The sequence below is a fragment of the Pseudophryne corroboree genome, chromosome 8 (assembly GCF_028390025.1).
Source record: "Pseudophryne corroboree isolate aPseCor3 chromosome 8, aPseCor3.hap2, whole genome shotgun sequence".
NCBI lineage: Eukaryota > Metazoa > Chordata > Amphibia > Anura > Myobatrachidae > Pseudophryne > Pseudophryne corroboree.
In genome coordinates, this window is record NC_086451.1 from 15,629,451 (window position 1) to 15,650,782 (window position 21,332).

At 50.7% G+C, this 21,332-nt stretch overlaps 1 protein-coding gene across 4 annotated transcripts in view; it reads right to left on the reverse strand.

Annotated features, from left to right (window-relative positions):
- Nucleotides 1-21,332, reverse strand: part of GARNL3 (GTPase activating Rap/RanGAP domain like 3) — a 429,083-nt gene that overhangs the window by 299,326 nt on the left and 108,425 nt on the right. Inside the window, exon 1 of one of the 4 annotated variants that reach the window (XM_063935956.1) lies at nt 20,710-20,985. The exons of the other annotated variants lie outside the window; for them this stretch is intronic. Coding sequence (XP_063792026.1) covers nt 20,710-20,765 — 56 coding nt within the window. The 5' untranslated portion in view covers nt 20,766-20,985. Of the gene's footprint in view, nt 1-20,709; nt 20,986-21,332 lie in introns of those variants that run through there. 4 annotated transcript variants of the gene reach the window in all.

A 21,332-nucleotide genomic window follows, 5' to 3' on the forward strand; every position in this document is an offset into this window, starting at 1 on the left:
AATGTGTATATAGCTCAGGCCCCTGCGTCAGATGGGTAACGGTGTAATTAGTGTGACGCGGTGTTAGGTAGGATTGGGATGGAGACGCTGAGGATAGGAGGAATGTGTATATAGCTCAGGCCCCTGCGTCAGATGGGTAACGGTGTAATTAGTGTGACGCGGTGTTAGGTGGGATTGGGATGGAGACACTGAGGATAGGAGGAATGTGTATATAGCTCAGGCCCCTGCGTCAGATGGGTAACGGTGTAATTAGTGTGACGCGGTGTTAGGTGGGATTGGGATGGAGACACTGAGGATAGGAGGAATGTGTATATAGATCAGGCCCCTGCGTCAGATGGGTAACGGTGTAATTAGTGTGACGCGACGTTAGGTGGGATTGGGATGGAAACACTGAGGATAGGAGGAATGTGTATATAGCTCAGGCCCCTGCGTCAGATGGGTAACGGTGTAATTAGTGTGACGCGGTGTTAGGTGGGATTGGGATGGAAACACTGAGGATAGGAGGAATGTGTATATAGATCAGGCCCCTGCGTCAGATGGGTAACGGTGTAATTAGTGTGACGCGGTGTTAGGTGGGATTGGGATGGAAACACTGAGGATAGGAGGAATGTGTATATAGCTCAGGCCCCTGCGTCAGATGGGTAACGGTGTAATTAGTGTGATGCGGCGTTAGGTGGGATTGGGATTGAGACACTTAGGATAGGAGGAATGTGTATATAGCTCAGGCCCCTGCGTCAGATGGGTAACGGTGTAATTAGTGTGACGCGGTGTTAGGTGGGTAACGGTGTAATTAGTGTGACGCGGTGTTAGGTGGGATTGGGATGGAGACGCTGAGGATAGGAGGAATGTGTATATAGCTCAGGCGCCTGCGTCAGATGGGTAACGGTGTAATTAGTGTGACGCGGTGTTAGGTGGGATTGGGATGGAGACACTGAGGATAGGAGGAATGTGTATATAGATCAGGCCCCTGCGTCAGATGGGTAACGGTGTAATTAGTGTGACGCGGTGTTAGGTGGAATTGGGATGGAGACACTGAGGATAGGAGGAATGTGTATATAGCTCAGGCCCCTGCGTCAGATGGGTAACGGTGTAATTAGTGTGACGCGGTGTTAGGTGGGTAACGGTGTAATTAGTGTGACGCGGTGTTAGGTGGGATTGGGATGGAGACGCTGAGGATAGGAGGAATGTGTATATAGTTCAGGCCCCTGCGTCAGATGGGTAACGGTGTAATTAGTGTGACGCGGTGTTAGGTGGGATTGGGATGGAGACACTGAGGATAGGAGGAATGTGTATATAGCTCAGGCCCCTGCGTCAGATGGGTAACGGTGTAATTAGTGTGACGCGTTGTTAGGTGGGATTGGGATGGAGACGCTGAGGATAGGAGGAATGTGTGTATAGCTCAGACCCCTGCGTCAGATGGGTAACGGTGTAATTAGTGTGATGCGGTGTTAGGTGGGATTGGGATGGAGACGCTGAGGATAGGAGGAATGTGTATATAGCTCAGGCCCCTGCGTCAGATGGGTAACGGTGTAATTAGTGTGATGCGGTGTTAGGTGGGATTGGGATGGAGACGCTGAGGATAGGAGGAATGTGTATATAGCTCAGGCCCCTGCGTCAGATGGGTAACGGTGTAATTAGTGTGACGCGGTGTTAGGTGGGATTGGGATGGAGACGCTGAGGATAGGAGGAATGTGTATATTGCTCAGGCCCCTGCGTCAGATGGGTAACGGTGTAATTAGTGTGACGCGGTGTTAGGTGGGATTGGGATGGAGACACTGAGGATAGGAGGAATGTTTATATAGCTCAGGCCCCTGCGTCAGATGGGTAACGGTGTAATTAGTGTGACGCGGTGTTAGGTGGGATTGGGATGGAGACACTGAGGATAGGAGGAAAGTATATATAGCTCAGGCGCCTGCGTCAGATGGGTAACGGTGTAATTAGTGTGACGTGGTGTTAGGTGGGATTGGGATGGAGACACTGAGGATAGGAGGAATGTGTATATAGATCAGGCACGTGCGTCAGATGGGTAACGGTGTAATTAGTGTGACGCGGTGTTAGGTGGGATGGAGACGCTGAGGATAGGAGGAATGTGTGTATAGCTCAGACCCCTGCGTCAGATGGGTAACGGTGTAATTAGTGTGATGCGGTGTTAGGTGGGATTGGGATGGAGACGCTGAAGATAGGAGGAATGTGTATATAGCTCAGGCCCCTGCGTCAGATGGGTAACGGTGTAATTAGTGTGACGCGGTGTTAGGTGGGATTGGGATGGAGACGCTGAGGATAGGAGGAATGTGTATATAGCTCAGGCCCCTGCGTCAGATGGGTAACGGTGTAATTAGTGTGACGCGGTGTTAGGTGGGATTGGGATGGAGACGCTGAGGATAGGAGGAATGTGTATATAGATCAGGCCCCTGCGTCAGATGGGTAACAGTGTAATTAGTGTGATGCGGCGTTAGGTGGGATTGGGATGGAGACGCTGAGAATAGCAGGAATGTGTATATAGCTCAGGCCCCTGCGTCAGATGGGTAACGGTGTAATTAGTGTGACGCGGTGTGTTAGGTGGGATTGGAATGGAGACGCTGAGGATAGGAGGAATGTGTATATAGTTTAGGCCCCTGCGTCAGATGGGTAATGGTGTAATTTGTATGACGCGGTGTTAGGTAGGATTGGGATGGAGACACTGAGGATAGGAGGAATGTGTATATAGCTCAGGTCCCTGCGTCAGATGGGTAACGGTATAATTAGTGTGACGCGGTGTTAGGTAGGATTGGGATGGAGACGCTGAGGATAGGAGGAATGTGTATATAGATCAGGCCCCTGCGTCAGATGGGTAACGGTGTAATTAGTGTGACGCGGTGTTAGGTGGGATTGGGATGGAGACGCTGAGGATAGGAGGAATGTGTATATAGCTCAGGCCCCTGCGTCAGATGGGTAACGGTGTAATTAGTGTGACGCGGTGTTAGGTAGGATTGGGATGGAGACACTGAGGATAGGAGGAATGTGTATATAGCTCAGGCCCCTGCGTCAGATGGGTAACGGTGTAATTAGTGTGACGCGGTGTTAGGTAGGATTGGGATGGAGACACTGAGGATAGGAGGAATGTGTATATAGCTCAGGCCCCTGCGTCAGATGGGTAACGGTGTAATTAGTGTGACGCGGTGTTAGGTGGGATTGGGATGGAGACGCTGAGGATAGGAGGAATGTGTATATAGCTCAGGCCCCTGCGTCAGATGGGTAACGGTGTAATTAGTGTGACGCGGTGTTAGGTAGGATTGGGATGGAGACACTGAGGATAGGAGGAATGTGTATATAGCTCAGGCCCCTGCGTCAGATGGGTAACGGTGTAATTAGTGTGACGCGACGTTAGGTGGGATTGGGATGGAAACACTGAGGATAGGAGGAATGTGTATATAGCTCAGGCCCCTGCGTCAGATGGGTAACGGTGTAATTAGTGTGACGTGGTGTTAGGTGGGATTGGGATGGAGACACTGAGGATAGGAGGAATGTGTATATAGATCAGGCCCCTGCGTCAGATGGGTAACGGTGTAATTAGTGTGACGCGACGTTAGGTGGGATTGGGATGGAAACACTGAGGATAGGAGGAATGTGTATATAGCTCAGGCCCCTGCGTCAGATGGGTAACGGTGTAATTAGTGTGACGTGGTGTTAGGTGGGATTGGGATGGAGACACTGAGGATAGGAGGAATGTGTATATAGATCAGGCCCCTGCGTCAGATGGGTAACGGTGTAATTAGTGTGACGCGACGTTAGGTGGGATTGGGATGGAAACACTGAGGATAGGAGGAATGTGTATATAGCTCAGGCCCCTGCGTCAGATGGGTAACGGTGTAATTAGTGTGACGCGGTGTTAGGTGGGATTGGGATGGAAACACTGAGGATAGCAGGAATGTGTATATAGCTCAGGCCCCTGCGTCAGATGGGTAACGGTGTAATTAGTGTGACGCGGTGTGTTAGGTGGGATTGGGATGGAGACGCTGAGGATAGCAGGAATGTGTATATAGCTCAGGCCCCTGCGTCAGATGGGTAACGGTGTAATTAGTGTGACGTGGTGTTAGGTGGGATTGGGATGGAGACGCTGAGGATAGGAGGAATGTGTATATAGCTCAGGCCCCTGCGTCAGATGGGTAACGGTGTAATTAGTGTGACGCGATGTTAGGTGGGATTGGGATGGAGACACTGAGGATAGGAGGAATGTGTATATAGCTCAGGCCCCTGTGTCAGATGGGTAACGGTGTAATTAGTGTGATGCGGTGTTAGGTGGGATTGGGATGGAGACGCTGAGGATAGGAGGAATGTGTATATAGCTCAGGCCCCTGCGTCAGATGGGTAACGGTGTAATTAGTGTGACGCGGTGTTAGGTGGGATTGGGATGGAGACGCTGAGGATAAGAGGAATGTGTATATAGCTCAGGCCCCTGCGTCAGATGGGTAACGGTGTAATTAGTGTGACGCGGTGTTAGGTAGGATTGGGATGGAGACACTGAGGATAGGAGGAATGTGTATATAGCTCAGGCCCCTGCGTCAGATGGGTAACGGTGTAATTAGTGTGACGCGACGTTAGGTGGGATTGGGATGGAAACACTGAGGATAGGAGGAATGTGTATATAGCTCAGGCCCCTGCGTCAGATGGGTAACGGTGTAATTAGTGTGATGTGGTGTTAGGTGGGATTGGGATGGAGACACTGAGGATAGGAGGAATGTGTATATAGATCAGGCCCCTGCGTCAGATGGGTAACGGTGTAATTAGTGTGACGCGACGTTAGGTGGGATTGGGATGGAAACACTGAGGATAGGAGGAATGTGTATATAGCTCAGGCCCCTGCGTCAGATGGGTAACGGTGTAATTAGTGTGACGTGGTGTTAGGTGGGATTGGGATGGAGACACTGAGGATAGGAGGAATGTGTATATAGATCAGGCCCCTGCGTCAGATGGGTAACGGTGTAATTAGTGTGACGCGACGTTAGGTGGGATTGGGATGGAAACACTGAGGATAGGAGGAATGTGTATATAGCTCAGGCCCCTGCGTCAGATGGGTAACGGTGTAATTAGTGTGACGCGGTGTTAGGTGGGATTGGGATGGAAACACTGAGGATAGGAGGAATGTGTATATAGATCAGGCCCCTGCGTCAGATGGGTAACGGTGTAATTAGTGTGACGCGGTGTTAGGTGGGATTGGGATGGAAACACTGAGGATAGGAGGAATGTGTATATAGCTCAGGCCCCTGCGTCAGATGGGTAACGGTGTAATTAGTGTGACGCGGTGTTAGGTGGGTAACGGTGTAATTAGTGTGACGCGGTGTTAGGTGGGATTGGGATGGAGACGCTGAGGATAGGAGGAATGTGTATATATAGTTCAGGCCCCTGCGTCAGATGGGTAACGGTGTAATTAGTGTGATGCGGCGTTAGGTGGGATTGGGATGGAGACGCTGAAGATAGCAGGAATGTGTATATAGCTCAGGCCCCTGCGTCAGATGGGTAACGGTGTAATTAGTGTGACGCGGTGTGTTAGGTGGGATTGGGATGGAGACGCTGAGGATAGCAGGAATGTGTATATAGCTCAGGCCCCTGCGTCAGATGGGTAACGGTGTAATTAGTGTGACGTGGTGTTAGGTGGGATTGGGATGGAGACGCTGAGGATAGGAGGAATGTGTATATAGCTCAGGCCCCTGCGTCAGATGGGTAACGGTGTAATTAGTGTGACGCGATGTTAGGTGGGATTGGGATGGAGACACTGAGGATAGGAGGAATGTGTATATAGCTCAGGCCCCTGCGTCAGATGGGTAACGGTGTAATTAGTGTGATGCGGTGTTAGGTGGGATTGGGATGGAGACGCTGAGGATAGGAGGAATGTGTATATAGCTCAGGTCCCTGTGTCAGATGGGTAACGGTGTAATTAGTGTGATGCGGTGTTAGGTGGGATTGGGATGGAGACGCTGAGGATAGGAGGAATGTGTATATAGCTCAGGTCCCTGTGTCAGATGGGTAACGGTGTAATTAGTGTGATGCGGTGTTAGGTGGGATTGGGATGGAGACACTGAGGATAGGAGGAATGTGTATATAGCTCAGGTCCCTGTGTCAGATGGGTAACGGTGTAATTAGTGTGATGCGGTGTTAGGTGGGATTGGGATGGAGACGCTGAGGATAGGAGGAATGTGTATATAGCTCAGGTCCCTGTGTCAGATGGGTAACGGTGTAATTAGTGTGATGCGGTGTTAGGTGGGATTGGGATGGAGACACTGAGGATAGGAGGAATGTGTATATAGCTCAGGTCCCTGTGTCAGATGGGTAACGGTGTAATTAGTGTGATGCGGTGTTAGGTGGGATTGGGATGGAGACGCTGAGGATAGGAGGAATGTGTATATAGCTCAGGCCCCTGCGTCAGATGAGTAACGGTGTAATTAGTGTGACGCGGTGTTAGGTGGGATTGGGATGGAGACGCTGAGGATAGGAGGAATGTGTATATAGCTCAGGCCCCTGCGTCAGATAGGTAACGGTGTAATTAGTGTGACGCGGTGTTAGGTGGGATTGGGATGGAGACACTGAGGATAGGAGGAATGTGTATATAGCTCAGGCCCCTGCGTCAGATGGGTAACGGTGTAATTAGTGTGATGCGGTGTTAGGTGGGATTGGGATGGAGACACTGAGGATAGGAGGAATGTGTATATAGCTCAGGCCCCTGTGTCAGATGGGTAACGGTGTAATTAGTGTGACGCGGTGTTAGGTGGGATTGGGATGGAGACACTGAGGATAGGAGGAATGTGTATATAGCTCAGACCCCTGCGTCAGATGGGTAACGGTGTAATTAGTGTGACGCAGTGTTAGGTGGGATTGGGATGGAGACGCTGAGGATAGGAGGAATGTGTATATAGCTCAGGCCCCTGCGTCAGATGGGTAACGGTGTAATTAGTGTGACGCGGTGTTAGGTGGGATTGGAATGGAGACACTGAGGATAGGAGGAATGTGTATATAGCTCAGGCCCCTGCGTCAGATGGGTAACGGTGTAATTAGTGTGACACGGCGTTAGGTGGGATTGGGATGGAGACACTGAGGATAGGAGGAATGTGTATATAGATCAGGCACCTGCGTCAGATGGGTAACGGTGTAATTAGTGTGACGCGACGTTAGGTGGGATTGGGATGGAAACACTGAGGATAGGAGGAATGTGTATATAGCTCAGGCCCCTGCGTCAGATGGGTAACGGTGTAATTAGTGTGACGCGGTGTTAGGTGGGATTGGGATGGAAACACTGAGGATAGGAGGAATGTGTATATAGATCAGGCCCCTGCGTCAGATGGGTAACGGTGTAATTAGTGTGACGCGGTGTTAGGTGGGATTGGGATGGAAACACTGAGGATAGGAGGAATGTGTATATAGCTCAGGCCCCTGCGTCAGATGGGTAACGGTGTAATTAGTGTGATGCGGCGTTAGGTGGGATTGGGATTGAGACACTTAGGATAGGAGGAATGTGTATATAGCTCAGGCCCCTGCGTCAGATGGGTAACGGTGTAATTAGTGTGACGCGGTGTTAGGTGGGTAACGGTGTAATTAGTGTGACGCGGTGTTAGGTGGGATTGGGATGGAGACGCTGAGGATAGGAGGAATGTGTATATAGCTCAGGCGCCTGCGTCAGATGGGTAACGGTGTAATTAGTGTGACGCGGTGTTAGGTGGGATTGGGATGGAGACACTGAGGATAGGAGGAATGTGTATATAGATCAGGCCCCTGCGTCAGATGGGTAACGGTGTCATTAGTGTGACGCGGTGTTAGGTGGAATTGGGATGGAGACACTGAGGATAGGAGGAATGTGTATATAGCTCAGGCCCCTGCGTCAGATGGGTAACGGTGTAATTAGTGTGACGCGGTGTTAGGTGGGTAACGGTGTAATTAGTGTGATGCGGTGTTAGGTGGGATTGGGATGGAGACGCTGAGGATAGGAGGAATGTGTATATAGCTCAGGCCCCTGCGTCAGATCGGTAACGGTGTAATTAGTGTGACGCGGTGTTAGGTGGGATTGGGATGGAAACACTGAGGATAGGAGGAATGTGTATATAGCTCAGGCCCCTGCGTCAGATGGGTAACGGTGTAATTAGTGTGACGCAGCGTTAGGTGGGTAACGGTGTAATTAGTGTGACGCGGTGTTAGGTGGGATTGGGATTGAGACACTTAGGATAGGAGGAATGTGTATATAGCTCAGGCCCCTGCGTCAGATGGGTAACGGTGTAATTAGTGTGACGCAGTGTTAGGTGGGTAACGGTGTAATTAGTGTGACGCGGTGTTAGGTGGGATTGGGATGGAGACGCTGAGGATAGGAGGAATGTGTATATAGCTCAGGCCCCTGCGTCAGATGGGTAACGGTGTAATTAGTGTGACGCGGTGTTAGGTGGGATTGGGATGGAGACGCTGAGGATAGGAGGAATGTGTATATAGCTCAGGCCCCTGCGTCAGATGGGTAACGGTGTAATTAGTGTGATGCGGTGTTAGGTGGGATTGGGATGGAGACGCTGAGGATAGGAGGAATGTGTATATAGCTCAGGTCCCTGCGTCAGATGGGTAACGGTGTAATTAGTGTGACGCGGTGTTAGGTGGGATTGGGATGGAGACACTGAGGATAGGAGGAATGTGTATATAGCTCAGGCCCCTGCGTCAGATGGGTAACGGTGTAATTAGTGTGACGCGGTGTTAGGTGGGATTGGGATGGAGACACTGAGGATAGGAGGAATGTGTATATAGCTCAGGCCCCTGCGTCAGATGGGTAACGGTGTAATTAGTGTGACGCGGTGTTAGGTGGGATTGGGATGGAGACACTGAGGATAGGAGGAATGTGTATATAGCTCAGGCCCCTGCGTCAGATGGGTAACGGTGTAATTAGTGTGACGCAGTGTTAGGTGGGATTGGGATGGAGACGCTGAGGATAGGAGGAATGTGTATATAGCTCAGGCGCCTGCGTCAGATGGGTAACGGTGTAATTAGTGTGACGCGGTGTTAGGTGGGATTGGGATGGAGACGCTGAGGATAGGAGGAATGTGTATATAGATCAGGCGCCTGCGTCAGATGAGTAACGGTGTAATTAGTGTGACGCGGTGTTAGGTGGGATTGGGATGGAGACGCTGAGGATAGGAGGAATGTGTATATAGCTCAGGCGCCTGCGTCAGATGAGTAACGGTGTAATTAGTGTGACGCAGCGTTAGGTGGGATTGGGATGGAGACGCTGAGGATAGGAGGAATGTGTATATAGCTCAGGCGCCTGCGTCAGATGAGTAACGGTGTAATTAGTGTGACGCGGTGTTAGGTGGGATTGGGATGGAGACGCTGAGGATAGGAGGAATGTGTATATAGATCAGGCCCCTGCGTCAGATGGGTAACGGTGTAATTAGTGTGACGCGGTGTTAGGTGGGATTGGGATGGAGACACTGAGGATAGGAGGAATGTGTATATAGTTCAGGCCCCTGCGTCAGATGGGTAACGGTGTAATTAGTGTGACGCAGCGTTAGGTGGGATTGGGATGGAGACGCTGAGGATAGGAGGAATGTGTATACAGATCAGGACCCTGCGTCAGATGGGTAACGGTGTAATTAGTGTGACGCGGCGTTAGGTGGGATTGGGATGGAGACACTGAGGATAGGAGGAATGTGTATATAGCTCAGGCCCCTGCGTCAGATGGGTAACGGTGTAATTAGTGTGATGCGGCGTTAGGTAGGATTGGGATGGAGACACTGAGGATAGGAGGAATGTGTATATAGCTCAGGCCAATGCGTCAGATGGGTAACGGTGTAATTAGTGTGACGCGGTGTTAGGTGGGATTGGGATGGAGACGCTGAGGATAGGAGGAATGTGTATATAGCTCAGGCCCCTGCGTCAGATAGGTAACGGTGTAATTAGTGTGACGCGGTGTTAGGTGGGATTGGGATGGAGACGCTGAGGATAGGAGGAATGTGTATATAGATCAGGCCCCTGCGTCAGATGGGTAACGGTGTAATTAGTGTGACGCAGCGTTAGGTGGGATTGGGATGGAGACACTGAGGATAGGAGGAATGTGTATATAGCTCAGGCCCCTGCGTCAGATAGGTAACGGTGTAATCAGTGTGACGCAGTGTTAGGTGGGATTGGGATGGAGACGCTGAGGATAGGAGGAATGTGTATATAGCTCAGGACCCTGCGTCAGAAGGGTAACGGTGTAATTAGTGTGATGCAGCGTTAGGTGGGATTGGGATGGAGACGCTGAGGATAGGAGGAATGTGTATATAGCTCAGGCCCCTGCGTCAGATGGGTAACGGTGTAATTAGTGTGATGCGGTGTTAGGTGGGATTGGGATGGAGACGCTGAGGATAGGAGGAATGTGTATATAGCTCAGGCCCCTGCGTCAGATGGGTAACGGTGTAATTAGTGTGACGCGGTGTTAGGTGGGATTGGGATGGAGAGGCTGAGGATAGGAGGAATGTGTATATAGCTCAGGCCCCTGCGTCAGATGGGTAACGGTGTAATTAGTGTGACGCGGTGTTAGGTGGGATTGGGATGGAGACGCTGAGGATAGGAGGAATGTGTATATAGCTCAGGCGCCTGCATCAGATGGGTAACGGTGTAATTAGTGTGACGTGGTGTTAGGTGGGATTGGGATGGAGACACTGAGGATAGGAGGAATGTGTATATAGCTCAGGCCCCTGCGTCAGATGGGTAACGGTGTAATTAGTGTGACGCAGTGTTAGGTGGGATTGGGATGGAGACGCTGAGGATAGGAGGAATGTGTATACAGATCAGGACCCTGCGTCAGATGGGTAACGGTGTAATTAGTGTGACGCGGCGTTAGGTGGGATTGGGATGGAGACACTGAGGATAGGAGGAATGTGTATATAGCTCAGGCCCCTGCGTCAGATGGGTAACGGTGTAATTAGTGTGACGCGGTGTTAGGTGGGATTGGGATGGAGACACTGAGGATAGGAGGAATGTGTATATAGCTCAGGCCAATGCGTCAGATGGGTAACGGTGTAATTAGTGTGACGCGGTGTTAGGTGGAATTGGGATGGAGACGCTGAGGATAGGAGGAATGTGTATATAGCTCAGGCCCCTGCGTCAGATGGGTAACGGTGTAATTAGTGTGACGTGGTGTTAGGTGGGATTGGGATGGAGACACTGAGGATAGGAGGAATGTGTATATAGATCAGGCCCCTGCGTCAGATGGGTAACGGTGTAATTAGTGTGATGCAGCGTTAGGTGGGATTGGGATGGAGACGCTGAGGATAGGAGGAATGTGTATATAGCTCAGGCCCCTGCGTCAGATGGGTAACGGTGTAATTAGTGTGATGCGGTGTTAGGTGGGATTGGGATGGAGACGCTGAGGATAGGAGGAATGTGTACATAGCTCAGGCCCCTGCGTCAGATGGGTAACGGTGTAATTAGTGTGACGCGGTGTTAGGTGGGATTGGGATGGAGACGCTGAGGATAGGAGGAATGTGTATATAGCTCTGGCGCCTGCATCAGATGGGTAACGGTGTAATTAGTGTGACGTGGTGTTAGGTGGGATTGGGATGGAGACACTGAGGATAGGAGGAATGTGTATATAGCTCAGGCCCCTGCGTCAGATGGGTAACGGTGTAATTAGTGTGACGCGGTGTTAGGTGGGATTGGGATGGAGACACTGAGGATAGGAGGAATGTGTATATAGCTCAGGCCAATGCGTCAGATGGGTAACGGTGTAATTAGTGTGACGCGGTGTTAGGTGGAATTGGGATGGAGACGCTGAGGATAGGAGGAATGTGTATATAGCTCAGGCCCCTGCGTCAGATGGGTAACGGTGTAATTAGTGTGACGTGGTGTTAGGTGGGATTGGGATGGAGACACTGAGGATAGGAGGAATGTGTATATAGATCAGGCCCCTGCGTCAGATGGGTAACGGTGTAATTAGTGTGATGCAGCGTTAGGTGGGATTGGGATGGAGACGCTGAGGATAGGAGGAATGTGTATATAGCTCAGGCCCCTGCGTCAGATGGGTAACGGTGTAATTAGTGTGATGCGGTGTTAGGTGGGATTGGGATGGAGACGCTGAGGATAGGAGGAATGTGTACATAGCTCAGGCCCCTGCGTCAGATGGGTAACGGTGTAATTAGTGTGACGCGGTGTTAGGTGGGATTGGGATGGAGACGCTGAGGATAGGAGGAATGTGTATATAGCTCTGGCGCCTGCATCAGATGGGTAACGGTGTAATTAGTGTGACGTGGTGTTAGGTGGGATTGGGATGGAGACACTGAGGATAGGAGGAATGTGTATATAGCTCAGGCCCCTGCGTCAGATGGGTAACGGTGTAATTAGTGTGACGCGGTGTTAGGTGGGATAGGGATGGAGACACTGAGGATAGGAGGAATGTGTATATAGCTCAGGCCCCTGCGTCAGATGGGTAACGGTGTAATTAGTGTGACGCGGTGTTAGGTGGGATTGGGATGGAGACACTGAGGATAGGAGGAATGTGTATATAGCTCAGACCCCTGCGTCAGATGGGTAACGGTGTAATTAGTGTGACGCGGTGTTAGGTAGGATTGGGATGGAGACGCTGAGGATAGGAGGAATGTGTATATAGCTCAGGCGCCTGCGTCAGATGGGTAACGGTGTAATTAGTGTGACGCGGTGTTAGGTGGGATTGGGATGGAGACACTGAGGATAGGAGGAAGGTGTATATAGCTCAGGCCCCTGCGTCAGATGGGTAATGGTGTAATTAGTGTGACGCAGTGTTAGGTGGGATTGGGATGGAGACGCTGAGGATAGGAGGAATGTGTATATAGCTCAGGCGCCTGCGTCAGATGGGTAACGGTGTAATTAGTGTGACGCAGTGTTAGGTGGGATTGGGATGGAGACGCTGAGGATAGGAGGAATGTGTATATAGTTCAGGCCCCTGCGTCAGATAGGTAACGGTGTAATTAGCGTGACGCGGTGTTAGGTGGGATTGGGATGGAGACACTGAGGATAGGAGGAATGTGTATATAGATCAGGCCCCTGCGTCAGATGGGTAACGGTGTAATTAGTGTGACGCGGTGTTAGGTGGGATTGGGATGGAGACACTGAGGATAGGAGGAATGTGTATATAGCTCAGGACCCTGCGTCAGATGGGTAACGGTGTAATTAGTGTGACGCGGTGTTAGGTGGGATTGGGATGGAGACGCTGAGGATAGGAGGAAGGTGTATATAGCTCAGGCCCCTGCGTCAGATGGGTAACGGTGTAATTAGTGTGACGCGGTGTTAGGTGGGATTGGGATGGAGACACTGAGGATAGGAGGAATGTGTATATAGATCAGGCCCCTGCTTCAGATGGGTAACGGTGTAATTAGTGTGACGCGGTGTTAGGTGGGATTGGGATGGAGACACTGAGGATAGGATGAATGTGTATATAGCTCAGGTCCCTGCGTCAGATGGGTAACGGTGTAATTAGTGTGACGCGGTGTTAGGTAGGATTGGGATGGAGACGCTGAGGATAGGAGGAATGTGTATATAGCTCTGGCCCCTGCGTCAGATGGGTAACGGTGTAATTAGTGTGACGCGGTGTTAGGTAGGATTGGGATGGAGACGCTGAGGATAGGAGGAATGTGTATATAGCTCAGGCCCCTGCGTCAGATGGGTAACGGTGTAATTAGTGTGACGCGGTGTTAGGTAGGATTGGGATGGAGACGCTGAGGATAGGAGGAATGTGTATATAGCTCAGGCCCCTGCGTCAGATGGGTAACGGTGTAATTAGTGTGACGCGGTGTTAGGTAGGATTGGGATGGAGACGCTGAGGATAGGAGGAATGTGTATATAGCTCAGGCCCCTGCGTCAGATGGGTAACGGTGTAATTAGTGTGACACGTTGTTAGGTGGGATTGGGATGGAGACGCTGAGGATAGGAGGAATGTGTATATAGCTCAGGCCCCTGCGTCAGATGGGTAACGGTGTAATTAGTGTGACGCGGTGTTAGGTGGGATTGGGATGGAGACACTGAGGATAGGAGGAATGTGTATATAGCTCAGGCCCCTGCGTCAGATGGGTAACGGTGTAATTAGTGTGACGCGGTGTTAGGTGGGATTGGGATGGAGACGCTGAGGATAGGAGGAATGTGTATATAGCTCAGACCCCTGCGTCAGATGGGTAACGGTGTAATTAGTGTGATGCGGTGTTAGGTGGGATTGGGATGGAGACACTGAGGATAGGAGGAATGTGTATATAGCTCAGGCCCCTGCGTCAGATGGGTAACGGTGTAATTAGTGTGACGCAGTGTTAGGTGGGATTGGGATGGAGACGCTGAGGATAGGAGGAATGTGTATATAGCTCAGGCCCCTGCGTCAGATGGGTAACGGTGTAATTAGTGTGACGCGGTGTTAGGTGGGATTGGAATGGAGACGCTGAGGATAGGAGGAATGTGTATATAGCTCAGGCCCCTGCATCAAATGGGTAACGGTGTAATTAGTGTGACGCGGTGTTAGGTGGGATTGGGATGGAGACACTGAGGATAGGAGGAATGTGTATATAGCTCAGACCCCTGCGTCAGATGGGTAACGGTGTAATTAGTGTGACGCGGTGTTAGGTGGGATTGGGATGGAGACGCTGAGGATAGGAGGAATGTGTATATAGCTCAGGCGCCTGCGTCAGATGGGTAACGGTGTAATTAGTGTGACGCAGTGTTAGGTGGGATTGGGATGGAGACACTGAGGATAGGAGGAATGTGTATATAGTTCAGGCCCCTGCGTCAGATAGGTAACGGTGTAATTAGTGTGACGCGGCGTTAGGTGGGATTGGGATGGAGACGCTGAGGATAGGAGGAAGGTGTATATAGCTCAGGCCCCTGCGTCAGATGGGTTACGGTGTAATTAGTGTGACGCGGTGTTAGGTGGGATTGGGATGGAGACACTGAGGATAGGATGAATGTGTATATAGCTCAGGCCCCTGCGTCAGATGGGTAACGGTGTAATTAGTGTGACGCGGTGTTAGGTGGGATTGGGATGGAGACACTGAGGATAGGAGGAATGTGTATATAGCTCAGGTCCCTGCGTCAGATGGGTAACGGTGTAATTAGTGTGACGCGGTGTTAGGTGGGATTGGGATGGAGACGCTGAGGATAGGAGGAATGTGTATATAGCTCAGGCCCCTGCGTCAGATGAGTAACGGTGTAATTAGTGTGACACGGTGTTAGGTGGGATTGGGATGGAGACGCTGAGGATAGGAGGAATGTGTATATAGCTCAGGCCCCTGCGTCAGATGGGTAACGGTGTAATTAGTGTGATGCGGTGTTAGGTGGGATTGGGATGGAGACGCTGAGGATAGGAGGAATGTGTATATAGCTCAGGCCCCTGCGTCAGATGGGTAACGGTGTAATTAGTGTGACGCGGTGTTAGGTGGGATTGGGATGGAGACACTGAGGATAGGAGGAATGTGTATATAGCTCAGGCCCCTGCGTCAGATGGGTAACGGTGTAATTAGTGTGACGCGGTGTTAGGTGGGATTGGGATGGAGACGCTGAGGATAGGAGGAATGTGTATATAGCTCAGGCCCCTGCGTCAGATGGGTAACGGTGTAATTAGTGTGACGCGGTGTTAGGTGGGATTGGGATGGAGACACTGAGGATAGGAGGAATGTGTATATAGCTCAGGCCCCTGCGTCAGATGTGTAACGGTGTAATTAGTGTGACGCAGTGTTAGGTGGGATTGGGATGGAGACGCTGAGGATAGGAGGAATGTGTATATAGCTCAGGCCCCTGCGTCAGATGTGTAACGGTGTAATTAGTGTGACGTAGTGTTAGGTGGGATTGGGATGGAGACGCTGAGGATAGGAGGAATGTGTATATAGATCAGGCACCTGCGTCAGATGTGTAACGGTGTAATTAGTGTGACGCAGTGTTAGGTGGGATTGGGATGGAGACGCTGAGGATAGGAGGAATGTGTATATAGCTCAGGCCCCTGCGTCAGATGGGTAACGGTGTAATTAGTGTGACGCGGTGTTAGGTGGGATTGGGACGGAGACGCTGAGGATAGGAGGAATGTGTATATAGCTCAGGACCCTGCGTCAGATGGGTAACAGTGTAATTAGTGTGACGCGGTGTTAGGTAGGATTGGGATGGAGACGCTGAGGATAGGAGGAATGTGTATATAGCTCAGGACTCTGCGTCAGATAGGTAACGGTGTAATTAGTGTGACGCGGTGTTAGGTGGGATTGGGATGGAGACACTGAGGATAGGAGGAATGTGTATATAGCTCAGGCGCCTGCGTCAGATGGGTAACGGTGTAATTAGTGTGACGCAGTGTTAGGTGGGATTGGGATGGAGACGCTGAGGATAGGAGGAATGTGTATATAGCTCAGGCCCCTGCGTCAGATGGGTAACGGTGTAATTAGTGTGACGAGGCGTTAGGTGGGAATGGGATGGAGACGCTGAGGATTGGAGGAATGTGTATATAGCTCAGGCCCCTGCGTCAGATGGGTAACGGTGTAATTAGTGTGACGCGGTGTGTTCGGTGGGATTGGGATGGAGACACTGAGGATAGGAGGAATGTGTATATAGCTCAGGCCCCTGCGTCACATGGGTAACGGTGTAATTAGTGTGACGAGGCGTTAGGTGGGAATGGGATGGAGACGCTGAGGATAGGAGGAATGTGTATATAGCTCAGGCACCTGCGTCAGATGGGTAACGGTGTAATTAGTGTGACACGGTGTTAGGTGGGATTGGGATGGAGACACTGAGGATAGGAGGAATGTGTATATAGCTCAGGCACCTGCGTCAGATGGGTAACGGTGTAATTAGTGTGACACGGTGTTAGGTGGGATTGGGATGGAGACACTGAGGATAGGAGGAATGTGTATATAGCTCAGACCCCTGCGTCAGATGGGTAACGGTGTAATTAGTGTGACGCGGTGTTAGGTGGGATTGGGATGGAGACACTGAGGATAGGAGGAATGTGTATATAGCTCAGGCACCTGCGTGAGATGGGTAACGGTGTAATTAGTGTGACGCGGTGTTAGGTGGGATTGGGATGGAGACGCTGAGGATAGGAGGAATGTGTATATAGCTCAGGCCCCTGCGTCAGATGGGTAACGGTGTAATTAGTGTGACGCGGTGTTAGGTGGGATTGGGATGGAGACGCTGAGGATAGGAGGAATGTGTATATAGCTCAGGCGCCTGCGTCAGATGGGTAACGGTGTAATTAGTGTGACGCAGTGTTAGGTGGGATTGGGATGGAGACATTGAGGATAGGAGGAATGTGTATATAGCTCAGGCACCTGTGTCAGATGGGTAACGGTGTAATTAGTGTGATGCGGTGTTAGGTGGGATTGGGATGGAGACGCTGAGGATAGGAGGAATGTGTATATAGCTCAGGCCCCTGCGTCAGATGGGTAACGGTGTAATTAGTGTGACGCGGTGTTAGGTGGGATTGGGATGGAGACGCTGAGGATAGGAGGAATGTGTATATAGCTCAGGCCCCTGCGTCAGATGTGTAACGGAGTAATTAGTGTGACGTAGTGTTAGGTGGGATTGGGATGGAGACGCTGAGGATAGGAGGAATGTGTATATAGATCAGGCACCTGCGTCAGATGTGTAACGGTGTAATTAGTGTGACGCAGTGTTAGGTGGGATTGGGATGGAGACGCTGAGGATAGGAGGAATGTGTATATAGCTCAGGCCCCTGCGTCAGATGGGTAACGGTGTAATTAGTGTGACGCGGTGTTAGGTGGGATTGGGATGGAGACGCTGAGGATAGGAGGAATGTGTATATAGCTCAGGACCCTGCGTCAGATGGGTAACAGTGTAATTAGTGTGACGCGGTGTTAGGTGGGATTGGGATGGAGACACTGAGGATAGGAGGAATGTGTATATAGCTCAGGCCCCTGCGTCAGATGGGTAACGGTGTAATTAGTGTGACGAGGCGTTAGGTGGGAATGGGATGGAGACGCTGAGGATAGGAGGAATGTGTATATAGCTCAGGCCCCTGCGTCAGATGGGTAACGGTGTAATTAGTGTGACGCGGTGTTAGGTGGGATTGGGATGGAGACGCTGAGGATAGGAGGAATGTGTATATAGCTCAGGACCCTGCGTCAGATGGGTAACAGTGTAATTAGTGTGACGCGGTGTTAGGTGGGATTGGGATGGAGACACTGAGGCTAGGAGGAATGTGTATATAGCTCAGGCGCCTGCGTCAGATGGGTAACGGTGTAATTAGTGTGACGCAGTGTTAGGTGGGATTGGGATGGAGACGCTGAGGATAGGAGGAATGTGTATATAGCTCAGGCCCCTGCGTCAGATGGGTAACGGTGTAATTAGTGTGACGAGGCGTTAGGTGGGAATGGGATGGAGACGCTGAGGATAGGAGGAATGTGTATATAGCTCAGGCCCCTGCGTCAGATGGGTAACGGTGTAATTAGTGTGACGCGGTGTTAGGTAGGATTGGGATGGAGACGCTGAGGATAGGAGGAATGTGTATATAGATCAGGCCCCTGCGTCAGATGGGTAACGGTGTAATTAGTGTGACGCGGTGTTAGGTGGGATTGGGATGGAGACACTGAGGATAGGAGGAATGTGTATATAGCTCAGGCACCTGCGTCAGATGGGTAACGGTGTAATTAGTGTGACACGGTGTTAGGTGGGATTGGGATGGAGACACTGAGGATAGGAGGAATGTGTATATAGCTCAGACCCCTGCGTCAGATGGGTAACGGTGTAATTAGTGTGACGCGGTGTTAGGTGGGATTGGGATGGAGACACTGAGGATAGGAGGAATGTGTATATAGCTCTGGCACCTGCGTGAGATGGGTAACGGTGTAATTAGTGTGACGCGGTGTTAGGTGGGATTGGGATGGAGACGCTGAGGATAGGAGGAATGTGTATATAGCTCAGGCCCCTGCGTCAGATGGGTAACGGTGTAATTAGTGTGACGCGGTGTTAGGTGGGATTGGGATGGAGATACACAACATGTCACTGTAAAATCAGTTCTTGGTAACCGTGTTTTTTACCTAGTAATGCCGTTCCTAATTACACTCAGTCTGATAGTTTGAGAAATGATTCATTGTGCAGTGTTGACGTCATCAAAATCCTATGAGTCAGTGACTTGCAGCAATGATGGTACAGAATATTGGCAGCCATGTTGGATTTCTGCATGCACCTCCCTGCAACACCTCACACTATGACAATTACATTTACTTAACCAAGGACTCCTATAGGGACAAATGCTGGAATTTGGGGTCAGGTGTACATGTAAAGGTACCATTATCACAATGGCAGTCAAGGACCAGAGGGAGGTTTCCCATTTTGTCTGGATACTGTGTCCACTAGGGGCAGTGTAGAGTCTATGGAGCGAATTGCAGGTAGATTTGGCTATTGTGTGCAGGACAACCCTAAGGTTCCCAGTTTCCTGCTGCTAGTGGTTGGCTTTATGTTATTTATGTAAGCTTCTCGGTGGGGTTAATCTTCTGCAGGAGGCAGAGCACATTGCCGAATTGCATCACTGCTTCCTCTTGCGGCAACACTATTAGTGCAACACATGGGAAGGTCAGAGAGAGCGGAGCCTCTAGAGGATGCCATCTACTCCTAAGACCGGTGCACTCAACGTTCTCCAGTCCACTGTACATGAAATAACACGGTCATTCCATTAATAACCTCCTGCCGCCAGCTACTCAGCCCTGCAACACAGTCACACAAGCTGAACCTGCAAGGTGCAAGATATACACCAGAGATAAGAATAACGCACAAAGGGGCAGATTTAACAACCACTGATATTCTTTTTATCATTCAATACGAACGTTAAATGGTGATCCGGCAAATCAGCTCCTAACTATCATGTGTTTGAAACAATTAGCGTGGATCACTCTACACGCCAGTCCCACAGTTAGACTGAACCGTAAAAGTCTTTGGAAAAAAACACAAAATCGGGGGAACGCGGACAGGACAAAAAAAACATCGATACCACAGTTTTCACGGAATCAGTGGGTTTCCGCGACTGAATCCCAATTTATCGGCGCTGGAAAAAGCCTATTTAATCAAATGGCCTTTCCCCACGCTGCAGGGATTTTACGACGCCAATTAATCGTGGTTACATTATTCTTGTTACCACTCGTTACGAATGTTAAATGGCGCTCCAGCCAATCAGCCCCTGTCATCTGCCCCTAAATATCGCAACTTATAATTCTGTCCAGACACCACACGGGGAGGAAAGAGCTGCAGCGAAGGAAATATTAAAGATCTGTCGCTGACGCGGATCGCCAACGCAGCCGCTCTCGCCCAAGCCATACCTGCCCACTGGGATGCGCAAATCCTCATGCGGCGTACTGCCTTCCGCAAATTACATATGCAATTAAAATTCCATGAGGGCACTGGATGCTGCAGACTGCCAGCTGCAAGAATGGGACTTCTAGGCAAACACAGGTGGCCGGTCAGTGCTTATATAGCCCTTGTGGCTCCTGCAGGTAGGAGTACCTGGGCGCTGTATGCCCACCCCTGCACCGTGCTGCCATGTTACCTCAGTGACACTGTCCTAAAATACCACCGCTCTCCTCACACTCCCTCACGGTAGAATATTGGTGGCTGCAGCCTGTAACCTTCCTCCCCGACAGAATGAGAACATACATTATCATTTGCAATGATTGGAAGAGACAGACCCCCCCCTTTTCGCCCACCCTCCGGGGCATTCCCCAGGGTGCCGGCGAGCGGCATGCAATTCTAATAGTAAAAATGAATCAATGGACATTTTACCGTTGGGTGAAGCTGTGTAGTTTGTAGGAGGCTGCGTCTGCGCTGTCCATTTCCATAATCCATGCGTCTTTCTATCCCCCCCTCTCCAGATTAAAAAAATAAAGAAAACAACGGGGGGGAAAAAAGAAAAAAGAAAAGAAAAGGAAGAAATGCTTTACAGGGGCACTGGGAGTGCGGACATGTTCTGTGGGCTGTGTGTCCCCCCTCGCCCGGGCAGCCCCGCTATACACCCTTCTCACAGATCCCTGCCATTGGCTCCTCAGAATGCACCTGTGAGATGGAGAGAGGGAGAAGAGGGGGGGGGGAGGGGGCTTCTCTGTATGTGAACGTGACTTGAAGTCTATATATGCAGACTGCTGCTGGCAGCCTAATACTTTCCTCCGGCTTCAGAACCTTCATATCACATTCTCCCCTGACAAGGTCCCGCCTGCTTCCCAGGATGGGCCTGCCTTTCCCTGACACCCTGCAGCCCCCTCCTCTCTCTCAGCTGAAGGCAGCTGCAAGATCGCAGTCATGTCACAGATAATTGTATGCAACCAGCAAGTCACCACTTCCTCCAGGACTGGGTCCTCTTCTCTCCTGTCGGTGGCAGACCGCCGAGGCACGCCTGGCACCGTGCTGGG